General features: G+C 34.5%; 1 protein-coding gene across 3 annotated transcripts in view; it reads left to right on the forward strand.

Annotated features, from left to right (window-relative positions):
* The window catches only part of ANKIB1 (ankyrin repeat and IBR domain containing 1), a 55,485-nt gene that overhangs the window by 19,395 nt on the left and 23,396 nt on the right, over positions 1-12,694 (forward strand). For all 3 annotated transcript variants that reach the window (XM_010712578.2, XM_010712580.2, XM_010712579.2), the window contains exons 4-6: positions 6,746-6,863; positions 9,878-10,086; positions 12,333-12,421. In XM_010712578.2, coding sequence (XP_010710880.1) covers positions 6,746-6,863; positions 9,878-10,086; positions 12,333-12,421 — 416 coding nt within the window. The remainder of the gene's footprint in view (positions 1-6,745; positions 6,864-9,877; positions 10,087-12,332; positions 12,422-12,694) is intronic.

Raw genomic sequence — 12,694 nt, forward strand, 5'->3', positions numbered from 1 at the left:
TTACATTATAACAAAACATTGTTAAATATTCAACATGCACTGTACTTTGTACCGTATATTTGGAAGACATTTCATTTGAACACAGCTCTTTGTATCTTCCAAGTTAAGCAAAGAAAGTAACAATTCTGTTGTCAAATCTGAAGAGGTTTTACTCTTAGTCTTATTTCCAAGGACTGCCTTGAAGGTATTGTAAGCTGTGAGTCTAGAGGAAGTGCAGAGGCCAATGAGCTGGGAAACAGTCTCCAAAAGAAAGTTTTTACAGATTTTTATTTCATAAGATCACTTCCTGTCTCAAAGAAAGAACTGGAGAAATTCTGAAGAGAAGAATATCTGTGAGACAGAATAGAAAAAACATTATCATTGATCTGCCTAGACTGAGACTGAGTTCAACGTTATCAAAAGCCAGCTGAGTAGTGCAGGATTTAAAAACAATTCTTTTGCTTTCTTGTTTTATAGCATGATGCTTAAAGCTACTGCACATCAGAACCTGAAAGACAGATCATAACAAGGATTGTTACTTTGAAGCCTGTTTTTTGAAGAGATGTGAAATTCATTGACACAAATTTGCTTGAATTATGATATCTTACTGACTGCGATTATAATTAACTAAAAATCTAAGTAAGAATATGTACATAAATTAGGATTCAGGGCAATGGATTTCAAAAAGTAGCATGTCCTTACATTTTACTAGCTCAGTCCCCTTTGACCTGGTAACACAAAAGTTCACTCAGGTTTAAATAAGAATAGGTTCATATCATATCAGCTGTTTCCCTGAAAAATGCCAGGTGTGGTCACTTTTGTTTTAAAGTAGAGCATCTTTGTACTACTTGGTTAATTTTCTTGAATAAATTCAAATATAAACAAGTTTGTTTAAATTGTTCACTCCTAGATGACAGGTTTTGAAGTTTAGTATAATTTAATTGTATATTGAAATAACAGCAGTAATTAACTCAGTTTCTCTGAATGCTCCCCTGTAGAGACATCCAAAGTGTTGAAGAATATAGATCAAAATTACATTTTCTCTATTGGTAAAGGCACTTTAAAAGGCTGCTGCTGTTTCTTGCCATGATTGCAGTTTACTACTCCTTTGGTTGTACCTATAGAACTATTTGGATGGTTGTGCTATTGGTTGGATCATAGCAATAATTTTGCTTATAAGAAGAAAATGTCTTGTAGGGTGGTGAATTGTAACTGTTTTATTTAACTTGAATCATTTTTATTATTATATCATAGCAACACTGCAATAAGAAAGTAAACTTTACAGATACAGATGGGGCAAATCACAAACTCCTTGAACAATTTCAGCAAGAGAAAATAATGTCTTATGATTGTTTACGGTAGATACTCAGCTTAATCAACTTGAAGACTTGCTATTTACAAAGGACTCAAGAGAAAGTGTTGAGTTCATTTCACTGAGGCAAATAAATAATATAGTTCAGTTCCTTGTTTGACTTCTTTCTGGAAAAGTTGCTAAGCATGAGAACTGAAGGCAGGCCTGCATTCCTGTGTCCATCTGACATACCAGGGCAGCTTTCCTTAAGATTCCTTAAGATGCACAAGCCAAAAACTGTCACCATGGAATTTGGCACATTGATTGACAGTCTTAGAGTTTTGCACAGAGCAAATCAGCCTTCATAGTTTCTCTTTTCTTTACCTTTCCTGGCAACTTCTCAGTGGGAAAGTTTCTCAGACTTCTTGTGTATCTGTGAGAGCACGAGTGTTAGCACCAGAGGCATGATAAGAATATGCAACCAGGGGAAGTTCATCTTTCAATCCTATCCATCAGAGTGACTGAAAATAATTAAAAAGATCAGCCTTAGAAAGACTGGTGCTGAACTGCAATTGAAATGGCTGTGCATCCAGGTCCTTCAAGTCTGTGGACAGATGCCTGGAATAGGCAGGAAAAGCTGTTCTTACCACTAGTCTAAAGTGCTGCAAGTTTTTATATTGATAGGGCCTGAGAAGTAGTCTGAATCCTTCAGAACATTTGTCTTACACCCAGAATTGCCACTTAAAGATAGTTCTGTGCTTCTTTTCCTCCATTTCATTGGGGGAAGTGAATATGCAAAATACTTATCTAATATAGTATTAAGATAGTAGTTGATGCCCTTTAGCATACTTCTGAAAAATGAAAATTTAATTTATTTGAAGAACAAAACTTTGGAATGCCAAAAAATTTTCAAACTGATTCATCTCTTGAATTGAATTGAGTACCGAGTATGAAGTGCAACTCTCATCACTGTTCGTATTTGTAGCAAAAAAATCCATCAATGATGATGTATGAGGAAAGATTATTACAGAACAAGCCAGAACAAGTACAGTTCAAATGTCTGTCTTGAATATTTTCTCCTATATTGTTAATAAACATCTTCCAAAAACCTGTGGAAGTTAGTAATAGAAAATTTATGTTTATTTTTAAAGTCTCATTGCAGTTACACTAAATAATTATATAACAAGACCCACAAAGATCATCAAGTCCAACTTCTGACTCTACACAAGACCACCTAAAATCCAAACCCTATGTCTGAGTGTGTTGTACAAATGCTTCTTGAACTCTGGCAGCTTGGGGCCAGGACCACTGCCCTGCGGAGCCTGTTGAGGTGCAGACCCTTTCCCTAACTCCCAACTGCCCCTCCCCTGAAACAGCTCCATGCTGTTCCCTCAAGTCCTGTTGCTGACACCTGAGAGCAGAGCTCAGTGCTGCCCCTCCACTCTGTGAGAAGGTGTAGGCCACCATGAGGCCTCTTCTTCTCTGGGCTGAACAAACGAAGAGACCTTATCTGCTCCCAGTTTAGCATCATCTGCAAACATACACATGACCTTTTTCTCCAGCTGTATGCTGGACATTTTGTCCAGAAGGATACTTATCATAAAAGGGGATTAAGTTAATTGAACAGGACTTTCCCCTCATGAACCCGTGTTGATCGATGACTGTGTTGTCTTTCAGGTGTTTTTCAATAACTCCCAGAACAATCTTCTCCATAATTTTACCTGGCACCAAAGTGAGAGTGACAGACCTGTAATTAACAGGGTCTTCTTTCTTGCCCTTCTTGAAAACTGGGACATTTGCCAGCTTCCAGTTGTCTGAGATTCTCTAAATTCCTAAGAACATGGCAATTTCATCTGCAAGCTCTTTCTGTACTCTAGTATTTATTCTAATATATAAGCATCTTTGTGTTTGAGGTATATGTCTGGAAGATAACCTTGCTTCAGTCATGTAATGCAATGTTTAAAACTTGTATAAGAAACAGCTAGTAATGAGCAGACATTCAGAGCAGATCATTCAGAACAGTTTTGGCTCTCTGTCAGACTCAGAAAAATACATTGTGTAATAGCAAAGTGTATAATTTCTTTGTTCATTTTCATACTTTCATGACGCTGAGTGCTGCAGCAATACTCTGTAGTAGATGTATCGAGCGTACAGTAAGTGGAATGATTTTCTTCATTTCCAAAATTAATGTCATATGAATATATATGTAGTGCAAGTAGGATAAATACTAAAATTTATATTAGAACAATTAAAATGTACTTCATCTCTGTAGACAGAGAATCGTTTATTAAGTGAGAGAATGTAACTGTAGGTAATGAGACATATATACATACACACCCATATAATACATATACTTGAATGAGTTAAATGAAGTATAACTAATTCTTAAAATACATAAGTACATTAATTATAGAATCCCATCTACCTAGAAAGGCGGATATTTACGTGAAGTGTATTTGACACCATTTAATTGTACAGTCGTCACTGTATCAAAATGTGGCTTTGTCCTTTTCTATTTTAATAATACTTTAAAACTGTAAAAATAATATTACTTCAAAATAAGTCTTTTAAAGTAATCTTTTGCTCACATATTAAAAATTCTTTCAGGAGAAAAAAATAATGATATAATTTATGATGCCTAAATATTAAAGATAAAAATGTTGAGAGAAAGGTAGTTTGTTTGTTTTTTTGAAAGGCTTATGGAGAATGTAGAAGTGTTGAGATCCATGGTGAGAAGACCAAGCAGCAAGTTTAAGTAGTAACTCAAATAGAATGTTCCAAAATCATTATACATTTAAATAAGGCTAGTGCTGAACAATACATTTTTCACAGCAAATGTCAATAAGGAGCTCCTCTATAAATGAATGTTAAAAGAGGTCTCTGAATGTCACAAGCTGGAAACAAAATCATTTACAGTGCACAGCAATGCAGAAATAAGTCATACATTTCTAAAGTAGCTAAAAAAGCACTTTTTGTTTTACATAAAGAATATTCATCCTTTTAACAAAAGATTGTGTCCTTACAAGTATCTGCAAGACTATGTGTTGTGGACTTGAACGTTTTTATGAGTTTTCACTGTATGAAGTCTTAGCTCTGAAATTTCCAAATTAAGCTACTGAATAGTGTCAGCCTAAAATTTCCTTTCTTTAGATGACTTCTGTGGGCTCATATATTGTTTTAAAAAAAAAAAAAAGTCTAATGTTTCAAATACATTCTTTAGAAATGTTTCTCTCACTTAAAAAGACAAAATTATGATACTTAAAAACTACAAGATCCAAAAATTCCTGCTGGGCTGTATGGAGTGCTCCAGCTGAAATAATGTAATAGTCTGTACCTCAAGAGAGATAATTGCCAGGGTTTGATGTATGACCAATCAGTTCAATATAACTTTGAACATAGTTACAGTTCAGGAGAAACTAGGTCATAAAATATGCATTTATGTTTCAGATTTAACACGAAAGATACTTCTTTTTATGATATGTGTGTTCTTGAAGAAGTGAGGACTGTTGTGCTGACAAAGCTACTTATTTTACAGTTATAATTCAAAATGCAGTTCAGATTCTTTCAAATGATTTACTCATTGCTCCAATTTTTTTGCAACATATTCATGCAATTATAATCATTCTGGCATCCAGCTGTTTGTATCCTTGTCTCCCTGACATGTTTTTATAAATGATCTCTTTTGTAAGAAATTAAGTAGGTCAGTCAAATTCCAGCATGCTATGAATCAAGTGGCCCAGATTTATTTCAGTTCAAGCATTTAATGTTGAGATTGCCCTTTAATGTATCATGCATAATTGGTCGTGGTAGTACATACAGAGACTTCCTGGTCTTGGGCAATCAAGATAAAGACCATGACACTCACAGTCCATTTCTCTTACGTTCTTCTTGCTTTCTCCTAAAGAACAACGACCCACTGCAAATTTGTGACAGCACTATTCTTGTGTCACCAGTATTAAGAAGTTCCTGTTAATATGACTGACTAGCAAAGAGAAGAAGTCACTGAGGGAGTCAGTTATGCTTTTAGATGCGTTTTACAAAGTTTGTCATGATATATAGGAAGCATGTTATGTTTTTAGAGTAGATGTCTCTGAAGAAAAACATTTAGAAATCGAGGCTCCACATTTCTTCCCATCCCTTGTGCTTACTGCTTCTGTACAGTATGCTTGTACTTGGATTGCCAACTTCCAAGGGCAGAATCAGTCTTCTGCTCTGTGTGTTTGCACATGCATTTGCATATTACCTAGCACTGAATGGTCCTGGAATATGGTCTATATAGAATCAGTATATACACAGTAAATAATAACAACTTGTTCTTGGTTCCCAAATTGGTAAAGACGGCTGCTGTTTGGCACCACCCCAATTCCTAATTAGTCCTGAGCACAAATCAGTGTTACCTGCTTTTAATCTTCTGTTTACTTTTATTTATTAAATTAAACCAGTGCAGCTAAGAATAAGTTTTTTACAAAGCCCTTCTGTATCCATTCTCTTTATGTGTCTTTCCACTAATGTTTTTCTGCCTTCTGAGCATTTTCCCTGACCAGCACTAATAAGTATATTACTTACTGTCATGTTCTGCTTTGTTATTTTTAAAAATTATGTTATTTCTGCAAAATATGTGTATGCTTGGCTGGAACTAGTTCAGTATCCTAAAGTTACTTCTTTTTGTCCTTTGATTTTGACTTTTTGTTAATGCTGTAATAAGGGGATGCAAATTCAGACCAGGAAGCAGTTACTTCTGACAGTGTAGTGCTATTGGAGTGTGGCCTCTGTTTGTCAAGGAGAATTTTGACATCCTGGTCCCCAGCCTCCAACTGCATTTCTGGTCAATCTTATACTGATCTCTCTACTCCTATGAAAGTGGATATTGTCTCCAAAGACCTGTACCTGATTCTGTTCATAAACTCACCTCTTCTTACTCTTTAATGTCTCACTATATCTTCCTCCTGATGAATGCAAAGTTAATGCATCTCACTCAATTTGTGCATAAAGTCAGAGAATCTGCATGCAACATGTACCATCCTGATCACCTGTCTTCCTTGAAGTCCTTAGTTCAAATCTAGTCATGCATTCTTGTGCATTTCTCAATATTTGAGTTTTAATTACTTCAAAATTCAGTAGTATTCGATGGAAATCCAGCTTTTTTGAAAGGGGAGTGGGAAGGGAAAAGGAGAATGAGAGAGTTAATATTAGACTAGTTCATCATTTGAACGTGACCTCCAGTTATAATAGAATGCTCTGGAAATTCTGTCTTTTGGATTTTGAATTGTACAAAAATTATTCTATAGTACTGCAAAACGAAATGTTTCTATATAGTTTTGCATGGTCTTTGGTATGCACAATAAATAAATTTTGTTATAACTTGCTGCACAGTTGAGATAATTATCAGTAATAGTGTTTTGAATGTTTTCATTTTAATGTAGAATTAGAGGAAATGCTGCTAGATGTAAATTATCTTTCTCCTTCTTCTCAAAGCCATACGAGGGGCTAAGACTTCAGGATCTGCGGAGGCTTAAGGATATGCTGATAGTGGAAACTGCTGACATGCTTCAAGCACCACTCTTTACTGCAGAAGCTCTTCTCCGGGCACATGGTAATACAGAACCTTAAAGATTGAGAAAAAACTGCTTTCAGCAAAATCAAAATTACAGTTGTGAGTGTGTTCACTTTTTATTCCCAAGAAAAAGAGAAGTAATGGTTAATCGAATAACAGGATGTCATCCACACAGTGTTTCAGAAAGAAGTACATCTGCAGCATTGAGGCAGACAGGAAAGTTGATAGGGAAGTGATTCAAACTGGGAATATAGGGGAAAATGTTTTAACTTCAGCAATGTGAAGAAATATAGTTCTTTTACTTTAGCAAGAGACATAGAAGTAGAACTTCCATGGCTTTATATATTAAAAAAGAAGTTCAGAAAGTTCATTTTTCCTATTTTTATTAGACCACTGGTTGTCTGTCATTACATACTTGTGTATAAAACTAGATTAGAAAGTATTTTTCGTTATTTTTTATCACAATAAAAGAAGTATGGCTGTTATAATACTTGGAAATGGCCTTGAGTTTTAATGCATGGGAGTGTATGTCCTTTTTAGGATTTAAATAGCTACTCTTTAAGTGTAGGGCATAGTTTCCTTTTGTATCTTGTAACTGGTTTAACATCAATGAAATCAGTCTGTAGTCTTGTGTGACTGAAGCTGGGGTTGTCAGAATTCAGTGAGCTGACTCCAGACAAAAGCATTTCTCTGAAGCTCAGTGAAAGCTTCAGGCTTTGATTCAACCATTCAAAACTTACGCTTAGTGAAGCATCCACATTGTTACTGTATGCCAAAGAGACTACTCAGGCAGTTAATGGTTTCCATGCTTATCGCTGTATTGCTGGATTAAGTTCTTGAGCCCTGTTATTTTTGAGTGTTCTCTGTAAAAATAGAAGAGTGGAAAAATGAAATAAGAAAATACTCTTGCAAACCCACAAAATATGGCTGACTTTTATGAGTAGGCATGGTACCTTACACTTATCTCTGTTAAATTATTTTCGATAGTTTACATTCCTTTTACCATAGCATTAGAGCCAACATGAACTTTTGCCAATGATTTTCATTGCCAGTGTGATCATTTTTAAGGCAATCTTTGCACGTATGTTTTTTAGTGTTAATTCTTCTGGGTATTTATATATACAATATTTGGATGTTACTTTGGGTTCTCAGAAAATGTCATTAGTGCTAAATATTACTAAATGCTTAACTAAGTGAGCAGGCATGTTTTGTGCCCTGCACACTCAGAAGAGAACGATGACACAACTGTTCGAATTGGCAGCACAGTTCATAGTGAGTCCAGAAGCAGTGTGGTTGATGTGAAGTGTTCAGAAATGTCTGCCAGCATCTGGTGAGCAGAAATTGAAAGTTGAGAAGAAATCACTTTACATTGCAAAGGTCATTCCACTGATGTTGCCTCCATGAGGTAGCTGTAATTTAATGCAATTGACCAGTGCGGTGAAAAACACACAGACTTCTGCAAGTCATGAGAAAGTCAGCTATTTTCCCTGTGGTCATGTGCTGGAAATTATTCAAACAAAATTTCTTTTTATTTGAAAATAAAGAAGTGGTTCAGAATAATTGTGCTATTTTCAAGGCATGAGACAATTGGGAAACAGCAAATACCAAATTCCAATGTTTTTGCATTTAATCTTGAACTTCATAAAAGAATAACATGATGTCTTGATTCACACCTGAGGTGTAAAAGCATTTTTTAATTTTTGGGAAGATTATTGTTATGTACTACTTTTAGTAGATTAAAGATGTAATGTTTAATCCATCCAACTTGCTGTCCTTTGTCATACAACTGCATCAATTTAGGAATTAAGTGTGTATTTTGGAAGGTTTAAGAACTTTTCAATTTTTCCATATGTGTTTTTTCAACATTATTCCTGTTTCTCTTCTATTTCTTACTAAAGTAATTGATTTCAGGATAAAAGAGAGGCAATTCAGCAAGTATAACTATTTAACTTAAAATTTTATTAAGTGTATATTTAAGTATATATTTATATACAAATATAATATTTTACTAAAACTCATAATTTAGTAAAGAAAACACATAGGAACCATTTAGTAGCATGTCTTAACCCTGGCTAATTTTAACGATGCACTACAAAGGAACTCAAGAAAACTTGTGGCAAATTTCATCTATATATTAGCAACAGTGTACTTCCCTCTCGAAGTCTATATAGCCAAGATAACATGCAAAATTCTAATAACATTTGTAATGGCTCAAGTTTGTATATGTTGAGGCACCATGGCTTCAAGCAAATTAAATGAAATTAACTCAGGGTGTGATTTAGCTTACATAAGTTAGCATCTGATCAGTATATCCTATCCAGATCAAGGGTGTTTTCTTATTAGGAAGGAGGGACCAATCATTATTTGATAGTGGTGATATTTTTACTAAGAATATCGCTAGGAATACATGTATCTTATTTCAATTTTAACAGCGCAGAAATACTATTTATTTTCTCCTGTGTATATTACAAAATTCAATAAAAACAACATATATCTTTTGGTTAATAAAAATTAGTTTCCTATATGAGTACCTAAGATAAAGAAAAAAAAAAAGAACAAAAACAACAAACAAACAAAACTAACTTTAAAAGATTTATTTAAGTGATAGGAAAAAATGGAAAATTTCTGTTTCCTCTTGAAATTCTATTTCATCAGATCTGTGAGTATTGTATGTGGCTTAAAATTCAAATCAATTTAGGCATTTTATATATTTATATTAAAATGAGAACTTTTAATTATTTTTCATAGGAAAAAAATACTGTTTATAAGATAAGTTTGTATAAATCTTAGGAACCATAGACTAAAAACATTTCAAACAACAATTATGAAAGATTTGTATTAGTTTTAAGGTCTTCATACATAATAATGTTTTTTTCACTAGTTCTTCTTTTGTAACTAAGTGGGAATATTCGCATCTACATTTGCTTAATTGTATTTACTTATTTCTAATTTTTTTAGTGTAGCACATATATATTCTTTTATGGATGCAGTTACAGAATAGACTTCAAGCATCATCAGCTGCATAATTTCCTGTGTCTGTATATTTATTGAAGACTGGGACAGGGAGAAGTTGCTTGAGGCATGGATGTCTAATCCAGAGAACTGCTGCCAGCGCTCGGGGGTTCAGATGCCCACCCCCCCTCCAAGTGGGTACAACGCGTGGGATACGCTGCCTTCTCCACGAACTCCCCGCACTACTCGCTCCTCCGTAACTTCCCCTGATGAAATCAGCCCGTCACCAGGAGACATCGAGACAGCTGTGGTAGGTGTATAAATAGATCTGAAACTAACAGGGTAGAAGAGCCTGGATCTAAACATAAACACCTACGTGGACAGGCAAGCCGCATTGTTCTCTCGTTTGGAAAATAAGTTTGCAAAGATACAAAGCCTTTTTCTTTCCTAAAGTGGTGATCAAAGAAATTTGCACTTTAAAGATTCTATATAATAGCACAATTGAGCACGTGGCTAGTGTAAGGACATTTTTTTCACCTAGCCTGACAAAGTAGAATTTTATCCAGATACAATCACATCATTACATTTAGCTCTTTCAAGCTTCTCATCTCATACTTCTCAAGATATTCGCTTTCATTGTATCCATTTTCCTGAATATACCCAATGCTGCAAACCCTGCCTTCTGAAATCTTTTTCTTTGGAAAACAAAATTCTCTTTGTCTGCATTTTGAAATGTCAGCCCACAAGTGTACTGTAAGCTTATAATTACTTTTACTATGTGTGGGCTGCATCAAGCAGTTTAGAAGGCTATTGCAAATTTGAAATATGAAAGTGTCTTTCACTAAAATCACTGTGGTTCTTTTGGAAGACAGAGTTCTCTTTTTAATAATCCACAGCTGCAACATTATAAAACCTTTGTTCCATGATCTAAGCATTTTTTCTAGAATATTATATGAAGCCTTGCAAATCACCATCCCTGGATCTCATAATAAAATAAAAAATTTTGTTCCTGCATGTAAACATTTTATTTCTTTAATTGTAAAATGTTGAAAAAGGAACTGTATGGACTAATGTTATCCTACATTTACTTATATTAGCAGTGAAATGTTGTGCAGGAACATTTCCCTAATTAAAATGTGTAACTAAAGACTGCATGTGTTCAATCATTCATTGTGTTGCTTTTATTGTCATTTATGGTCCAGCAGTGCAGGCTATATAGTGTCTGCAGTTCTAGGTCTTATATATCTAAATCCAAATCCAGATTTATACATTTAGTAATTCCATTTGTTAAAAATCTTGCAAGAAGCTTTCAAAATAATGTTTTGAAAATGTTGCTTATGAAATAATACTTATTTCTCTGAAGTCACACATAATGGCAGACAAATGAAAAATAAAAGTAGATAAAGTGAAAACAGGAATTACAGTGTTCTTTTTAGCTTTTGCATTTACCTCCTACTAAAACTGTTCCAGTACATGTCCTATACTTGATATTCTGGACTCATCTTCATTAATTTCCTTATTTTAAAGATATGTTTTAAATAATTGAAAAACATACACATTAGTAGGCAACAGTTTTGATGTACAGTCAACTTCTGAAACACTTAATTTTGTCAAAACAGTAAGCTGATGTGACTGAAACAATAATACATTCCTTCATCAAGTTTTCTATTTTGAGGGCAGGCTTATTTGGCTTGGTTTGGTTTTGTCTTTAACACAACTATATTTTAAGAGTGACTACAGGTTAATTTTCTTGAAATGCTTTCCTGTCTATGTGTAGTATCTAATGTATTGAAAGTTGAAGTAATTTTTAATTGAATCTTTGTTCCAATGGAAAGAAAAGTCTGCTTATAGTCCTTCAAGAACATGAAATCTTCATTTCTAACTGTAAGCAATAAGTAATGTCACCTCTATTTTTAAAATATTTTCAGAGTAAGGGCCTCAATATTCCATAAATTATTTTTTCTACAGTACCTAATGGTATAAAATTAAGCAGAGGTGTGTACTGTTGGAATGCTTCTAGTTTCATCTATTTATTTTGATTGTAAGCCTCAGTGTAATGCTCTCCATATTAATCTGGTTTTAATACTTGAAATAGTTGCTGCTCTTGCACAACTAAATTGTGCAAGATTCCTTTGTGATTTGGACCCAACTGTTTGAGATGACAGAGGCTACAAGAAGCACTTAGGATTTCCAAACTCCATTAATGGCTGCCTATGAATCTCATGAAAACTTCGATGTCCATTTTCCTCAAGAACTGAGATCTCAGCAGTCTGCAAAATGAAGCACATGCTGAGCTGGAGGACATGACATAGGACACCCCAAAATGCGGTGTTTGGATAGGGAAGCACAGAAAAAGAGATATGGAATCTTTCTCATTTCTATTTCTAAGCTATTTCTATAACTTAAATTACTTTTTCTTCTTTCTGGCTGCTGTTAGATTTTTGTCCCTATTGAGCGCATTAACGTTTTGCTGAGGTTTTCCAGTCCAGTGTGTCCTGTGAATAATGTGAAAAGCTTTAGGATATTTCTTAATCTGAAGTATTTTTTCATCTACAGTGTGACATTTGTATGTGTAATATATCTGTGTTTGAAGACCCAGTGGATATGCCTTGTGGGCATGACTTCTGCAGAGCATGCTGGGAGGCGTAAGTATATATACTTGTACATATTTTGAGAAACTCATCTTTCCTGTTCTGAACAGGTAAAGATGAAGACATTAAACTGCCTGGGCTTCAAGGAACTGCTGTTTTGATCCTATTGAATATTTTATTTAAGTTGTCATTCAAAATGACCATCAGCTGTTTTAGGCCTTCACATGAATGACTGGGACTACTCTTGATTTGCTCACTGTGTGTGTGGTGGTGGCATTGGGCTGCATATTTACTGTGTTAAGCATGTGCTTAATTTTGTTTCTTAGT

This window comes from Meleagris gallopavo, chromosome 6, assembly GCF_000146605.3.
Source record: "Meleagris gallopavo isolate NT-WF06-2002-E0010 breed Aviagen turkey brand Nicholas breeding stock chromosome 6, Turkey_5.1, whole genome shotgun sequence".
Classification (NCBI taxonomy): Eukaryota; Metazoa; Chordata; class Aves; order Galliformes; family Phasianidae; genus Meleagris; species Meleagris gallopavo.